Source organism: Ictalurus furcatus, chromosome 17 (genome assembly GCF_023375685.1).
Source record: "Ictalurus furcatus strain D&B chromosome 17, Billie_1.0, whole genome shotgun sequence".
NCBI lineage: Eukaryota > Metazoa > Chordata > Actinopteri > Siluriformes > Ictaluridae > Ictalurus > Ictalurus furcatus.
In genome coordinates, this window is record NC_071271.1 from 16,486,519 (window position 1) to 16,504,321 (window position 17,803).

The 17,803-nt window shown below is 38.9% G+C and overlaps 1 protein-coding gene across 1 annotated transcript in view; it reads right to left on the minus strand.

Annotated features, from left to right (window-relative positions):
• gbe1b (glucan (1,4-alpha-), branching enzyme 1b) overlaps nucleotides 1-17,803 on the minus strand; it is a 134,664-nt gene that overhangs the window by 59,971 nt on the left and 56,890 nt on the right. Inside the window, exons 9-10 of the mRNA XM_053646610.1 lie at nucleotides 17,444-17,571; nucleotides 12,268-12,366 (exon numbers count right to left, since the gene is read on the minus strand). Of these exons, the coding sequence (XP_053502585.1) occupies nucleotides 12,268-12,366; nucleotides 17,444-17,571 (227 nt within the window). The remainder of the gene's footprint in view (nucleotides 1-12,267; nucleotides 12,367-17,443; nucleotides 17,572-17,803) is intronic.

A 17,803-nucleotide genomic window follows, 5' to 3' on the forward strand; every position in this document is an offset into this window, starting at 1 on the left:
TTTTATACCTGCCTGATGCCGGAGATTCCAAAATGCAAATTCCACACTGCTGAACTCATGAAAATTGGGATTATGACTACCAGAAACAAGACTCCCAGGAGCAACAAACATCTGTACGACTAAAATCGGCTGTAACGAGCAGCTGTGACTCAGGCGGTAGAGCGGGTTGTCCACTAAGCGTAGGGTTGGTGGTTCGATTCCCGGCCCACATGACTCCACATGCCGAAGTGTCCTTGGGCAAGACACTGAACCCCAAGTTGCTCCTGATGGCAAGTTAGCGCCTCTGCTACCATTGGTGTGTGAACGGGTGAATGAGAGCGCTTTGTAGACCAGCCAAGGTTAAAAAAAAAGCGCTATATACGTGCAGACCATTTACCAGAAAATCTTACTACGATCTTATAAATCTGCCATCTGTATGTGTAGCTTCCTTATTCATATGCAACAGGCAATACATTATACAGAACTGAAAGGCTTGAAATACAGATGAATCTAGTAATTATATTTAATAACTATTCAGCATTTACATTAATTAGTTATGGCACAGCCTTGCTTAACATGATCAGGGTTGTTTAAAAGCCAGAACAAAACCAGATGCTTCACTTTCAAAGACTTACTTCACGCTAAGCTAAAAGCATGGTCTGAAGACTGTTGTAATAACAGAGGGTTCAGATGGACATCGTGAATTCGACGAAGGAAAGTGAACAGACGATATATTTACTGTTCAAGTGATAAAGCCCTAGAAATGACTCTAGTTACCAGCTGGGAAATATATACTGTATGCTACGTGGTGCATAAACTAGCGAATGACTGTAGCTTACAATTCAGCTAGTTAGCAGGTCCTTTACATGAAAAATATCAATCAGAAAGACACTGGCGATGTCAACATTTCCCTCAGATATGCTGATAAATTACTAAGAAAAACAACATACAGTTAAAATGACCCAGTAATTACACTTATCATCGAGCAAACGCTTAGCAAAGCAAACTTTCATAGCTGACACCATATTGTTAAACACCAACCCTGCATCGCATTTCATAAACTTGTAAACGATTAGCAAATTTCGACTTCCAGGGTGGTAAATACCTCAAGAGAGAGCTGTTTATATAGAATGATCTTGTAAACATGGAAAAACAACCGGATTTGAGTGTAGCATAAGCTCTCCTCACATTTATAAGTCAATAAAATATCCGCTCAAATGAAACAGTTCGGTCTCAGTGGCAGCCCCAGGCTGTTCGTATGAGCGAAAAACAATTCGTGTGGAGCATTAATATCTTATGAGGAAAATGAGGTGTCTCTACTTGCTGTCAATCATGTTCAGAAAGCACCCCATCTAGCATTCAGACATTCTATGCAGCACTGTGTGAATTTGGGGATATGGTTTATAGGGATCAGAGAAGAAGCAATGTATTTGTTTGGATTTTCAAGACAGCCAAACTGCTTTCCGCCCAAACTATACTTTTTACAATAGGGATAAACTTTTACTGACTTCATAGTTTAACTCAGGGTTATCAGGATTAGTGGTTAGGTCTGCACACCCTGTCAGCCTGACAACGTGTCTTGTTCACCGTGACAAGGGATGGACAGGAGAGTGACACACAGGGAAACCTTTTTATTACCACACAGATGCACAATCGATAGGGGCATGATAGAGAAACAGACAGCAGGTGAATCGCAAACAATCACTTCTGACAACAAAAGAACTAGGAGGCGGCCATGTCTGCATCGTACAGCTACTGCATGCCTGAGGCTTAGGGAGAGTTCTGAGGGACATGCACATACATATACTCAAGTCTTAAACATGCTGAATGGCTATTTGCTGACTTGACTATTTAAAATACAGCTTTTATTTTTGGGGGTGTAACGCCTGGATAGAGGTGGGAAAAGAAAATTAGCAAACAATATGCATGCTCATTTAGCAACATTACTAGATTCCGAATTTTCTAGAATAAAATTGATATTTTTACAGCACTTTGCAGGTGGATATTTAGATTATTTCCCCAATTATAAGACAAACCAACATTTAGGCTCATTGTACATGATTTTGAAAAGATATAACTACATTTAGAAGAAATCTATTCTTGAAACAATGCTAGCTAGTTATTCTTAGCATTCTTATATTCTTAAAAGTCCCCATGAATTCAAAGTTTTGTTTTGTGGCTTTTAGTATGAATATGGTAGCATTAAGTACATCAATAATCTAGTGTGCTCCAAAACAATGACTGAATTCACATGTAGAAGATATATGCACTCAACATTTACCTTCTCTCGCTACCACCAATACGGATCAACAATTTTGATGACATCATTCTGCACCACGGCTTCGCGTCAGACTTTCTGTCCAATCAAATGCTCTCTAGAATCTGAAGTGTCCCGCCCCCAGCAGTTGCAAGTTTCCCGGCGGTGAGGTAAGCTAAACCCTATTGGCTGTTTTAGAAAGGGGGAGGAACCACTCCATATGTCCAGCCCTTACTTCCTGTTTCAGTGGAAAATACGTCAACACAGTGAATAAATGCTACGCGTTTCAAGGCACTTCACGGGTGAAGTGAACTTATCTGGCCCATTCTGTAAGCACCATAACCTAGAACTTTCCATTTCTGGCCAATTTAAGCTAGACTGGCAGCTGAGGGAAAGAATGTAGTGTCAGAGAGCAGGTAAGAATCTGATGCTTATACCCTCAACACTCAATGATAAGATCAGACCTGACATCTCACTTCGTCAAGTAAATTTATTCAGTACTACAGCCTTGGTGCGCATAAACAAACTTCACTAGTTGGAACGTTATCCGGTAACTTATAAGGGAAAAAACACAGATTTTCTATTGAATATTGAGCACTTTCCAAATCCTGAAATCAAGCATTTTTAAAAAGACATTTAAGCTTGACTCAGATAAAATATACATGCTCGCAACCAGTGAAGAGAAATAAACACTTGACTTTATACAGTATATGCACACGGTGAACACAAAGTCCATCTGCAGCTCTTTCGCCTCTTAATAAAAACACACGCCAAGAGTTTCCCTTTTACTTCCGCTTTCCAAACTTTAAAAAAAAAAAAAAAAAAAAAAAATCACGTTGCACTTCAGACTCTTCACTCATGCAGAAGCCCACTGAGAGCAATTAGTTTGAAAACACAAAAATGGGACAAAGTCCAAAGAGTTTCAGTTCGAGAATCAGGACCCCTGATGACTAGCAGAGAAAAGGCTGAATGGGAGAAGCATCTATGTCTTTATCTCCTGCTGTTATATACCACCCTCATCTCCACCAGTTAACATAACACCCAGATTGAATTACACTTCCTGTGGTGTGGGAATCCTATCCTATTGACATAAAATAGAGACGTACTGTAATTTATAATAATATTAAAATTGATTAGACAGAGACGGTGATGTAGACAGAGGTGACTTATATACAAAGCTGCTCTGCAGGACCAAGAGACACCGCTTCCCTTCTTCTCATCCTTGTTGATACACCTCATTCCAGGATTCAGCTAATTATTTCTATTACATTTCAATCTAGCAAAGCTGCAGGGAAGGGCGCTTGCTAAATTAGAGGGCTTTTGTAACATTATCCATTAGAAGCAATAGAATTTCGGAGTGGTAATCAGATACAATCTGGCCAAACTTGTGCTGCATGCCTGATCGGCTTTTCCTAATAGGACAACTTAATTTCGCGCAGGGTGAGGGGAACAAGCATTACTCTGGCAGTGACAGAAGTCTGATTAATCAAGAAGGGTTAGGGGGAGAGTGTGTGCAGCTTCGTCAGAACTGGTATCATTTTAAATACATTTTTCACAACCGCAAGGGTTGCTGCTGCTCACGGCAGATATTTTCTGAAGATCAAATCATTCCTGGATGGCATGAATCATGACCTCAGGCTACTGTCAGTGTGGAGTTTCACATGTTCTCAGGTCCACACTGGTTTACTCAGGGTTTTCTGGTTTCCTCCCCCCAAAAAACATGCGTTTAGATGAACAGTCTACTTTAAATTCAAGGAGTGTGTGACATGAGAAACTCAAACTGGACAATACTGATTTACCAGTGGAAACTCTCCTTTGCCGGACCTGTCGATCAATACTGACACCCCTCAAAGCCATGCAGCACACATGGCTAAGAATCTTGGTGTAATTTTAGACAAAGACAATCCCAATTGCACTCAAACACACTCCTTGTTTAAATCTTGCCTCAAGACCAACCAATCTCCCAAGCTTTCAATATTTCTGCAACTTAGCTCATTCTGGTTGGTTGTTAATTGTTTTACTCTAGTCGTGTCCCAAATGACATATCCCAAAAGGCACTATGCACTCTACAGTCTAGTGTATGTATTTAGAAGGGTAGTATTGTCTCAAATGGAACACTAACCCTGTGTCCCAATAGGCAAACTTATACTATGTACTAAAAGTACATGCTCTTTTTGGGAAGAAAAACGAGATACTTTTGAGTGTGTATTAAAAAAAAAAAAAAGAGTATGCAAATATTGTAACATACTACCAAGTCATGTAACAGAAGATTGTTTCCCAGAAGAGAACACTCGGTATGTTTACTTGGACAAAAATAATCCATTATTAACCGATTAAGACGATACTCTGATTAAGAAACTAGCATGTAAACAGCGATTATTCATCACCTTAATCCGATTAAAGTCATACTCGGAGTAAACACAAATCGAATTAAGACATGTGGAGTATTCCTGTTTTAGTCACATTATCGACGTGCGTTACAGACATGTACACACCTTAATCACACTATTAATGTCGTGTGGGAGTTTTCACTGCATTTTGCGACAGGACACGTACACACACGGCAGTGCTCAACCGTTTGACGGCAAACAAGAGAGCACAGCTGCGTCCGAAACCGCATACTTACCTACTATATAGTACGAGAAATACCTATATTTAGGCTACTATATAGTAGGTAAGTATGCGGTTTCAGACGCAGTCCACGGCTTCAAGCAGTCGTCTATTTGCACGTACAGCATGACAAATAATTAACCGCACTTGAAGTGTTCGTAAAATTAAAAATGAAATACCCAAACTGTATACGGTACCATAACGAACACGAACTGTATGTTGATGCTTGAAATTCTGGAGGGAACGTCGGACGGTGTGGCGCGGTGACGTAATGACGTGCTGTTAATCGATCTATGTTCTATAACATGTAAAACAGGAACATGAAAGGAGTATTCTAAAAGCGACTCATGTAAACACCTTAATCACAGTATTGTCTTACTCAGAATAAGGTCAATAATTAAATTACTGCTGTCCATGTAAATGTAGTCAGTGTCACTGTAAACAAACTCCTCGCTGCATTTCAGCTTTTCTTCATTAATTATTCTTTATAATTGATACGATATAATTTAATTCATCATTATCTTGGATTATTTTTCCACATTTCATTTACACCTCTCTAAAATGCATCCTTGAATTTGTCGAATCAAACTGTGACAAAAATTCTCCTCCCTCGCGCAAGGAGTTGCAGGCAAAATTAGCTGAAAAAGTGTTCACAGATCCACACTTCAAAAATCTACCAGAAATAGTAGACCTTTGGGATCCTTATTTCAACATACTACGATTTAGGACACATTTATTCTCATCTCAGATACTATTTAGTGTGGATAGTATGCAAATTGGGACGCAGGAACTTTTGTAAGCATAATTAGGTCATTGAAAAGCATGTTAGAAAGAAAATGTATTATGGTTATTATTAAAGGTTTAACAATATCACCAGATCCTACAGATTTCTTCTCCACAACGAAACATTATGACCATTTCTTGCTACAGAATCTGCTCAACTTCTTATACAAGCTGTAGTTATTCCTAGGGCTGACGCCATTAATATGCAGTAGCTCCTCTACAGAGCATTCAGAATGCTTTCAGGTTCATAACCTCCCAAAGCAAGAATCAAATTCAACACACTTGTCTTTGCATTTGGGACCTCAAAGGGCTTTACAACACATTATCTGCACACCCTGGTTCAAAACCACACACCTGCATGCTAACTTAGGTCTTGAACTTCAGAGCACCTGCACATTCTTCTCTGTTGTCTGAGTGCCTTTGTATTGCAGAATCTCACCACGTGTCCGGGATCAGTGGTGAAAAGTGTTTCACCCTCCACTCCAAACTGACCTGTGTCTATCTCTTTCGTGAGGGTCTAAAGGCCATCCTCGTTTTCCGTGCAATTACTTTGTAATTATTTGCCTAATATATAAGGACAAAGTATTTGATATTTTACCTAAATCAACTGCATAGTTTTTGAAGATAAACATTTATTATGAAATTGATGCATGCAACACATTCCAAAAAAGTCAGGACAGGGGCGATTTAGGACTAATAGCCATGTGGCAAGTTGAAATAAGAAGGTCATGTGAAACAGGCGAAAATCGTCTAATCACAGTATACAAGGAGCCTACAAAAAAGGTCTAGTCCTTCAAGAGCAAGCATGGGTCGACTAATGGGTCGAATAATCCAACACTTTGAAAACAGCATTCCCCAAAGACAAATCAGTAGGATTTTGGGCATTTCACCTTCTACAGTGCACAATATAATTAGAGATTCAAGGAATCCAGTCAAATCTCAGTTAGTAAAGGGCAAGGGCAAAGGGCAAAACCACTTCTGAATGCGTGTGATCTCTGATCCCTCACACTTAAAAACCATCACGAGTCTGTAATAGATATCCTGACATGGACTCGGGAATACTTTGGTAAACCTTTGTCAGTCAACACCATTCGCCGCTGCATCCACAGATGCAAGTTAAGGCAGAAACCATACATCAACACAGTCCAGAAGTGCTGTTGGCTTCTCTGGGCTTGGTCTCATCTGAGATGGACCGTAGCACCATGGAATCGTGTTTGTGGAAAAAACAGCCGTCGTGTTCTCTGGGCCAAAGAGGAAAAGGACCATCCAAACTGTTATCAGTGTCAGGTCCAAAAGCCAGCGTCTGTCATGGTATGGGGAACTTGCACATCTGTGAGGGCACCATTAATGCAGAAAGACATGTACACATTTTGGAGCAACATATGCTGTCATCCAGAGCAGGACAACGCCAAACCCCATTCTTCCCGTATTACAAGCGCATGGTTGTGTAAGCAGAGAGTGTGGGAGCTAGCATGGCCTGCCTGCAGTCCTGACCTCTCCGATTGAGAATGTGTGGCGCATTATGAAGCGCAAAATAAAGCAACGAAGGCCCCGTACAGTTGCACAGCTGAAGCAATGCATAATGCATGAATGGGGGAAAATTCCACTTGCTAAACTTAACCAACTGGTGTCTTTTTCAGGCTATGAATCTTTGCATATATGCTAGATGTATATATCTGTATCACTGCGCCTTCAATCATTGCACTATTTGGTATCTTGGCTGCTTCTCTGGCTAATCCCCTCTTTCCCTGGTCACTAACTTATTATGGATGGCCTGAACTAGGCAGAGTCACATTTGTGGCATATTCTTTCCATGTTTAATAATGGATTTATTTGTGCTCCGAGGGACGTGAAAAGTTTGGGATATTTTTATTACTAAACCCTGACTGACACTTTGCAGTAGTCTGTCCTGGACTAATTTTCATAGCTCCTTGTTCTTCGTGATACTGTTCACTTAGATTTGTTCTCTAACAAACTTGGCCTTGCAGGAAGAGGTGTCATTATACTGAGATCACGTGACACTTTAATTGCACACAGGTATGCTCCATTCAAATCATGTGACTTATAGCAACTAATAGCAACACGGAAGGTGAATACTTATGTTGTCAATACTTTTCATGGCATATAATCCAGTGCTTGAAGTGGAAAAAAGTCCCAGTACTCCCCTTATCACATGCTGGCGTGTGAATCGGCTAATCATGGAGTATTGCATTCTGAATTTCTACAGCAAATAAGAGATACTAGGAGATATTGCTGATGCTCACAACATAAATTTATTTACTCAAAGGGACAACCACTTGTCAAACTATTAATTTTATAAATAGAATAAAAATATATAATATAATAACACAATATCTGTAGGATACTATATACACTGTTAGTTGTATTATTATATTATGTACGTGTTAATCGGAAATATGTTACATGCTCCTTTTGCAAGGAATTGTGGGTGTCAACATGCTTAGCTTTTGGCTAGGTGTTTAGGAATGGGAACTCAGGCATACTTACAACAACCATGTATACAGCAATATTCCGATGCCTGTATGCATATGAACATCGTATTCTGAATATGGCTGCAACCTGAATACAGACCTTAAATAGAATTTGATGTGTATATAAACATAGTCATTGTCTGACTGGAGTTCTCTTTGTGCCCTTTTGGAGCCAGGCCAAAATTATTGTCAAAAACGTTACTTAGATTAGCATTAACTTTACATTGCATAACGATAGACTGGCATTAATGTTTTTTTAAAAAATATATCATCTCAAGACTTGTAGAGAGAACAGGAACAGGCGAGCATCACGTAGTGCCCCCTGGGTAACGTAGTTTATATAGGGTAATTATGAAATCACCCAGAACCTGATATGGAGAAGGCAGAAGAGAGTAAAGGCAGCTTTTGAGAAGTGGTGGTATGCAAGAAAAAGTCATGGTACGCCAAAGAGTAAGCTGTAGAAGTGCTGGTACTGCGTACTGGGGAGTACTGGCCCGCTTTGAGCACTGATACTGATATAATCCCAATTAATTCCATTTTAGTTTCAGGTTGTAACAACACAAAATGTTCGAGGAGGATGAATATTTAAGAAAGGCACTCTATATTCATATAACGGATCAATTTTTTCAGTGTCTTTAATGATTTTGTTCTGTCTTCAGGAAATTAATGGAACATTGTTAACATAGGCATTTCAGAAACTTTGAACGCTTTTTTGCTCACTTCAGACAGAGGCAAGTTTACTGGGCTTCTACAACTTAAACCTTTCCAAACAATGTCAAAACACACACAACCTCACAAGAGAACGTTCACACATACACACACACAGATGAAAACTTTGGCCGTCTTAGTGCACTGGCCCGCAATGTCTCTTAGGTACCGAAACAGAATAAAATCAATAGCAGTGTCGGATGAAAGGCCTTAAATAAATATTGCATGCTGGACAACTTTGTATGAAGAAGTAAATGTAGAGAAGGGGGGGGGGGGGTTAAAAATGGGGGCTAGACCAGGCTCTTGGAGTGAGTCAGTGGAGCGGATGTGCTGGAGATGGGCTAGCAGAGCGCAGCCCAGGAAGAGGTCATCTGGAATGAAAGAGATCTACCAGTTGTTTCATCCAGGGGGAAAAAAGTCTTGTACTTTGAGTAGGCTTGGTTAGTAATGCATGTCTGTGCTCCATTAAGACTCATGCTCTGAAGAGAGAAACCCTGGTCTATACGCATTACATCTACTTTATATATATATATATATATATATATATATATATATATATATATATATATATATATATATATATAATAAACAAGACTACAATTACGAGTTTATATAAGTTTATAGAGAAAAGGACTAGGTTAGCCTATCAATGAAGAACTAAAACACTTGAGTTCAAGTTGCATGACTCAAGCCCACATTGTTGCTAATAACACTTTATTGTACAGTATGGTAACTATGGTAACGTTAGTTTGTCTGGATGCAGCACTTTCATTAAAGGTGAATATAGAATAATTATATAATTTTACCTGCATTTACTTACTCTTTTTAGCCACAATTACATGCATTTATTGAAGCATTTAGATAACACTTATATGTAATATTTTTCACATTAGTTAAACTATGCACATACTGTACATAATCAGTGTTAAATGTCCTAGTATCCACCAAGTACTATTGTACAAACCCAGTAGTTTTTCCATTTCCAACGTATTTGCACAAAGCCAGTACGTTGCAAAATGTTGAAAACCAGATGAAGATGACATTGTATTAGGCCATGGGGTGCGACCAAAATAGTACAGAATCAATTCCCATCATCATCATCATCAGCATTTCAAACAAACGTTGTGAAGAAAAATTATGCATGATGCAAATCTGGGTCAATCATAGAGCAGAGAGGTATATAAAGCAAGAAAAGCTCAAATTTGAACTCTGATAGTATTGTCTTGGTGAAGGTGTGATGGTCAGTACATGCAAAACACATTAACAAACCACAACAGCAAATAAAAACAAATAAAACTAACTCAACAAAACTCTGGCAAATCATAAAGTGCTATTTTGGTGTTGCAGTCATTTTTTTTCTGATTTGTTGTTGTATTTGTAGTTTTGCTGCTGTGTTTGTGGTTTTACTGTTGTGTTTTTGGTTTGTTAATAAGCTTTGCACAAATTTATACCGTGAGCACATTATGCAAAGAACTATTGATTCGAATGACAGGGCCTTGTAAATATGCACTATATGTCCTTGACATTTGGAAGAAAATGGAAGGTCATCATTTGACGGTAATTACATACAAATCTTTTAAAGTTTGCTTTTGGACATATTGAGTTTTTCTAATTACCAGTCTACCCAAAAAGATCCTTGAAGTGAAGAAGAAAAAAGTACCGGAAACGTGACACGGCTGTTAATTGAATCGTCGTCGTTGTTTTTTTCCCCCCTGTCTTTTAATTAGCCATGGATTCTCTGTAAAGGATGAGGGAGAAGTGCAAGTATCTACTTATTACTGTCAAACACTGACACTCGGATAACTCATCATTCTGTACTTAAATAAATTCAGGGAGTTGTCACAGGAATGTCAGGACATGGTCGTAAATTATTTACATATTAACTGTGTGTTTATGGAACAGCTAGTCTCAAACTAACTGTGGTTAAAAAATTCAGGTTTTCTGATCAAGGGCAATGTATTCAAAAGGGTGAAGACACGGACAAGAAATTGCTAATTTATGTTAGTGGTCAGGCAAGTCATCCTGGATATGCATGAAAATATAAAGCTGCATATTTACAGACAGACAGACAGACCAAACATACAGGACATATTTCAGCAACATATCAAAATATGAATAACAAATTAAAACAACCAAAAAAATGAGGGTTGAATTTATAAAAAAAAGTCTATAAAAAGTCCATATAAAAATAAAACATGCAGTCTGATCAACATTTATGCAGAAGTACAAGATTGCACCTTCCTTTCCGAGTCACAACCATGATAAACATTTGAGAAATTAGATACTTCGTGCAAGTAGGCTTGAAAAACTTGCACCAACCCCTCCATCCTGAGACTAAAATGTCTACATGATGAGTGCCACATGCAACATGGTCAATGACTCTCCCATGGATTGGAGGCTGATGGGAAATGAGGTTCTTTTGTTTCAGAATTCACTACTCATGTACGGCATGAAGAATCCAGCATATGTACTGTATTTGGCAGAAATACTCAGCTCTGGCCTCCAAAACAAGTGCCTTTGTATGATCTATTTTTAGTTTGATCACTTATATACGACCTTTTTCAGAAGGTGTTGCTTACTTATGTGGTTGTGTTTTGTTTCCCATTGTTTTATACCTACATTTTCATCAATCTTTTTGAACATTTTCAATCATTTTAGTTTTATTTTGTACAAAGTTAAGTTGCCTCACTGAAGAAAATGCTATAATCATTACACATAAAAAATAATACATGTAACTTAATGACAGTGGGCTGGTCTGGTTCTGAGCATTCTGTTAATAAAATTTACTAAGATTCTTAAATGCAATGATATTTAAACAACAAAAATGCATTAGTTGGTTGGTAGTATGCCAGATAAATATTATGATGAAGACCAGTTAAGCAGTCTAATAAAGCATTCAGGAAGGTAAGCGTTTATTGTTATGTCACATCCATCCATTTTCCATACCGCTTACATACATTTACGTTTATGGCATTTGGCAGACGGCCTTATCCAGAGTGACTTCCATTTATCTCTTTTATACAACTGAGCAGTTGAGGGCCTCCTCACAACCTTCCGATCAGGAGTTCACCGTCTTAACCACTGCTGTACCACCGTGATTATCCTGCACGGGGTCGCAAGGAGACTGGAGCTAATCTCAGGGAACTCGGGGCACAAATTGGAGGTCACATTGCAGGTCAAAATCGCACACCCATTCACACACTACGGGCAATTTGGAAATGCCAGTTAGCCTACAGCTTATGTCTTTAGACTGGGGGAAGAAACCGGAGTACCCGGAGGAAACCCCCGAAGCATGGGGAGAACATGCAAGTTCTACACACAAAGGGCGGAGGAGGGATTCAAACCCCCAACCCTGGAGGTGTGAGGCAAACATGTTAACCACAAAGCCACCATGCCCCCTGTTATATCATATACGATTTTAAACGAAATCAAACTCACCTGGATCCACTTGTCAGGAATAGCCATGGCCAACCTGTAGTCAAAGCCACATCCTCCCTCCTGCACAGGTCGACATAGCATGGGCATACCGGACACGTCCTTAAAATAAACAGAAAAACAAATTTTCATTTGCTATATGATTTCACAGATTTACCTCTCCTGTTTTCAGTGGATTCCATCTAAAATAGTCAAGGGAATATTTAGCTTCCAGCTGAGAGCAGGTTGTAAGGACTTCGATTTGGGTTCGTAGCCTCCTAGCGTTCCAGCGGCCCGCTGTCGGAATTTTAACACTTTTTTGTTATTAGGAGATCTTTGCCATTTACACAGCTGTACGTAGTACATATGTACTCAGGCGATGTACCGTGGAAAGCTAAAAATCTTGTGATCTAAACCATTTAAAGATACAATCACAACAGCAGCTACCATCAATGTCTTTGTCAGACCACCAACATACAAACAAACAAACACAAAAGGAGGTAACTCACACTTGAAGCCTCAAAGCAGTCCACTGAGCCATAACATCCCGACAAAAACAATCTTGTTACACTGGCAAAGGTCCAAACACTACAATTATGTAAAGATATTTAGTCCAAAACACATTTTACATCAGTAAATCCCCATGCACTGCTGCAGAGTCATTTTCTCCTTATTGGTTCAATGCGCGAGTGAAAATCCTTTATCTGTAAATTCCTAAATACCCCCTGGGCTGTGACCTATCGAATGACACCTTATTTGAAGCAACAGGAGCTTCCATGTCCTGTCTATAGGCTTCAAAAAACAACGAGAGTCTGTGTTGAAGAGAAACTCCTTCCTCCTTTTTTCCTTTGTGAATTGAGAGAGCTGAATGTTGCCGGCTGTGTCGATGACTGGTCGATCATATAGCCACTGAACTGCTGAAAAGAATGATAATTTTGCTTCATGGGTTTGTTTCAAAACTTCACTTTAAAAGTCCCTGAGTAAAGCTCTGTAAACAATGGCACAACAGCACATAAAAGTGCAAAAACGTTTCAATTATGAATATACATATTACAATACAAATTAATATGCATATAAATATACATTTTGTAGATTGCTGGATATGTGATTCAGTGTGTTCAAACTTCTTTTACTCAATACTAGTAGCACTTATGGTGACTCTAACTTCTGGGGGGAAAAACGTCAGGGTGTCAAAAGAGACCAAAACCACGCATGTACTCCAAATGGTTCAAGAACAGATTTAATTTGACTCTGGGTATGCCTTGGCTAGGCGTTTTAGGCTAATTTTCGATTTACCTCTCCTGTTTTTCAAAAGGATTCCATCTAAAATATTTAGCTTCCAGCTGAGACCAGGTTGTAAGGACTTTGATTGGGCTCTTAGCTTTTGTTTGTTCTAATATTCATCCCATCTTTCATTAGCTTTCATTTCATCTTTTCATTTCTGCATATTGTTGATCCCTGCTCTTTGTTGTTTCCCTACTGTTCACTTGACTGGTTGGTGTATGGCTAAGTGGATTGGCTAAAATAGCATGGTGAGAGGCTCCTTTTTAATATATGAGGCTTCTCACGGTTTCTACTGGATGCCTACTCTTTCTTCTTTGTCCCCCTTTTACTTTGGAGTAGTTGTAATTGGCCGACCTGCCAATGGTGTACACCAGGAACAAACAAAGTCACAGGAGTGGGCAGTTTTTACTTTCATGCAGGCTGGAGTGCCAGTCAGATAAGAAGCTGGCAGGCCAAAACGGCCATGTTCATTAACATAAGAGTGTATTGAGTGCTTGAGTGGTGCTGTGTGATGCATTTACAATGCTCATTCATCCATTCATCCTTAGTAACGGTATTATCCTGATTAGTGCTGCTGTGGGTTAAGTTAATAATTTGGTTATATTTTGGGAGACAGAAACAACTAAGTTGTTGAAACATATTAGAAAATATTTGGAGCAGATACAGACAAAAATAACTGCACGAGCAAACTCGATTTGTGAAATGTTCTACAGAAACTCGCAGGACGGGTGAAAATTCCTTCTGGAATGTGAAAAAAAGTAAAAAGAGTTCATACACATCTGAACAACTCCTCAGCTGATGTCGTAGTCCTTACTTTCTGTCTACCTTTATGACATGCTGATCACTTGGCATTAGCTGATGCATTTTTTACATCCACTGCTCCACCAGATATTAGCTTACTGCTCATATTCTACAATCCCAGTCATCTGTACAAATGGACAGGATTAGCAAATCATTGCTCCTAGCAATATACAGGGAATTAATTACAGTGTCTTTCATCCTCTTCACTGCTCTGTCCATTATGAAAAAAAAATATCCATAAATGTAAAGCATTTTGAACCTGCTTCTGAAACTTTAATCAGTGTATCCGAGGATAGTCTCATCAAAGCTATTGCTTGCTTTCCCGTTCCTTAACCTTGTATGAATCCTTAAACCACCCGCTGTAATATCAGTGCTGTCAAGCCTCTTTCTTTCCTAATCTTTTTGTTTCCCCTTATGTCTCCATCTCAACTCAGTCTTGATCTGTATCTCTGATATACTGTACTTAACCAGGTGGTCCCATCAAAAATGAGACCTGCTCCTTCTGACTTTGAAAAAGTCTGTGCTTTTAAAATAATTGATAGGCATCTTGAACGCCTTTACAAGAAACCTGGCCTCGGTAGCTTATTCTGAGCAGCTTTAAAACAATGCCTGTTCATTATACATTTCTTCTGGATACTACTGGATGTAACCTTTTTTTTTTTTTTTTTTTTTTTACTATTGGAAAACTTTTTCACCCCTCTTAACTTTTTCATCACCCCTCTATCAATTCTTCCAGCTTAGATTTTTTTCAAAGACAAAAGTAACAAAGAATATAAGCAGTTCCCCTTGGTCCACTCAGCTCTTGATTAAAATATCCTTCTAAACAAACCTCTGTCAGTATTATTCCCCCCATCGATGCTGATCTCATTCCTAGGTTAGACACAAATCTAATTCATCTGTCTGCCTGTTTGATCTTGCTTCTCCCTTGCCTATTAGGAAATATTTTCAGTCATCTCTGCTTATATGTCAACTCATAATCAATCCACTTGGTTATGGTTCTGTTCCTACCACTTAAAAAGTGCCAATCGTGGAACATTATCGACCTATTTCCTACCTCTTCTTCACAGACAAATTGTTGAAAATGTCTGCAGCCTCTCAACTGTAATCTTTCTTAATCGATAACAATCTTTATGAACCATTTCAACAGGGTTTTGTATACTTCACACCATGAAGACAACACTTTAATGGGCCTTCGGTGACCTCTTCAGCTTTATTGTTTCTGTATTTTTCGTAGTTTTCTTAACATCACTTTTCCAACAGTTGTTGAAAACATTCTTTTGACATTCTGGTCCATGTTGACATGATTGCATCATGCAATTCTTGCAGTTGCACTTTCATGCTGTGGATCTCCTGTTCTACCACATCCCAAATGTGTTCTACTGGATTCAGATCCAATGATTGGGAAGGCCACTGAAGAACACTGAACTCACTGTTTTGTTAATGGAACGAGTTTGCAATGACTTTTGCTTTGTGATATGCTGCATTATCAGGCTGGACGTAGCCATTAGAAGATGGAGGAATTGTGGCCATGAAGGGATGCACATGGTCAGCAACAAAACTCAATAGGCTGTGGCATTCAAGCAATGATTGATTGGTATTAACAGGCCCAGAGTGTGCCAAGAAAACATTCCCCACACCAGTACACCGCCTCTACCAGCCAGGACTGTTGAGTCCATGGATTAATTTTGTTGGTGCCAAATTCTGACCCTACCATTTGTGAGGCTCAGCAGAAATCCAGATTCATCAGACCAGGCTACATTTGTCCAGTCTTCAACTGTCCATTTTCAGTGAGCCTGTGCCCACTGCAGCCCCGGCTTTCTGTTCTCGGCTGACACAAGTGGAACCCGACATGGTCTTCTGCTGTTAAATCCATCCGCCTCAAAGTTCCATGTGAATTCTGAGATGCTTTTCTGCTCACCACAATTGTACAAAGTGGTTATCTGCGTTACTGTAGCCTTTCTGTCAGCTGGAAACCAGTATGGCCATTCTCTGCGGACCTCGCTCGTCAACGAGGTGTTTCTGTCCACAGAACTACTGCTCACTGGATGTTTTTTCTTTATTGCACCGTTCTGAGTAAACTCTAGAGACTGTTGTGCATGAAAATCCCAGGAGATCAGCAGTTATAGAAATACTCAAACCAGCCTGTCTGGCACAAACAGTCATGCCACGCTCAAAATCACTGAGATCGAAATTTTATTTGCCATTCTGATGGTTGATGTGAACCTGAAGCTGCTGGCTTACATCTGAATGATGTTATGCATTGCAAAACTGCATGAATGAGTATTTGTACAAGTCTTCCTAATAAAGTGTACAACAACAACAACAACAATCATCATCATCGTAAATGTGTTATTATTATTATTATTATTGTTGTTGTTGTTAGTAGTAGTATTTTTATATGGGAGACTGAAAAATTATGAAAAACAGGCTATTTTACTTGATATTTTTTTCAAACTAGCCCATAAATCAGCTGGTATTTTCTAAAGCACTAAAATTTTTGTATGTACATGATAAAATAGTGGGAACCACCTTAAAAACACACACACACACACACACACACACACACACACACACACACACACAAAAAGACAAACCTAATTTAGTTGAGTTCATAAACTAAGCCGAGCTACTCTCTCAACAAGGTATTGTTGACTATTTAAAAAAAGAAAATGGAGAAATGAGTCAAACGAGCAAGTGTTTTCTTAGATAGTAGGACACTGCCACTGAGCACTAATTTAATGTGCTCTGCTAGTTTGACTCCGTAGGTTAATTCCTTCTTTGCAGAAACAGAGAAAAATAGCTCTGCTGACAAGAAGGTTAGTGAACCGAGAAGAGAAGCATTGTTGGGATTTAGGATGATAGCAGTGTTTTCTGTGAGGAGTAATGAGAAGCAAGAAACACCACCACTGCACTACACAAGCTTTGGTACTGGGGTATACACTGTGCAAATAAGAATAATACAGGTTTACCGCATACAGTATATACACTGTAATAAAGTTCTGTTTTCAGATATAATCGAAACATTAAGATGGTCACACTTTCTGAAGTAAGATGAGTCACCTCTATGTAATATGTATTCGTTTAGTTACAGATTACATACAAAAATCCACCTTACCTCAGCTACAGTTATGCAGTCCTCATACAGGGTGTGTAGAATATGGTTGGCTAGCATGAGGTAGACTAGCGAGTCCTCGTCAACTTGGAGCCCAAAGTACTCTGAATACGAGCCTGAAAATCCTGAACCTGAGTATAAAAGAATTTAAAAATGAGACACAAATAAAGTGTCAAGTACATTTAGTTTAGTATACCTCATATACTGATTATACTTATAGTTCTCATTTACAGATTTTATTTGACATAAACTAACACCAATTTCACTTGTATCTTCTTTAATTTTGTTCTTGTTTGTAAATGAACTTTGCTTGAGAGATTGTTCCTCATCTCTAGCCATTTCAATGTAGTTTATAAAATACTT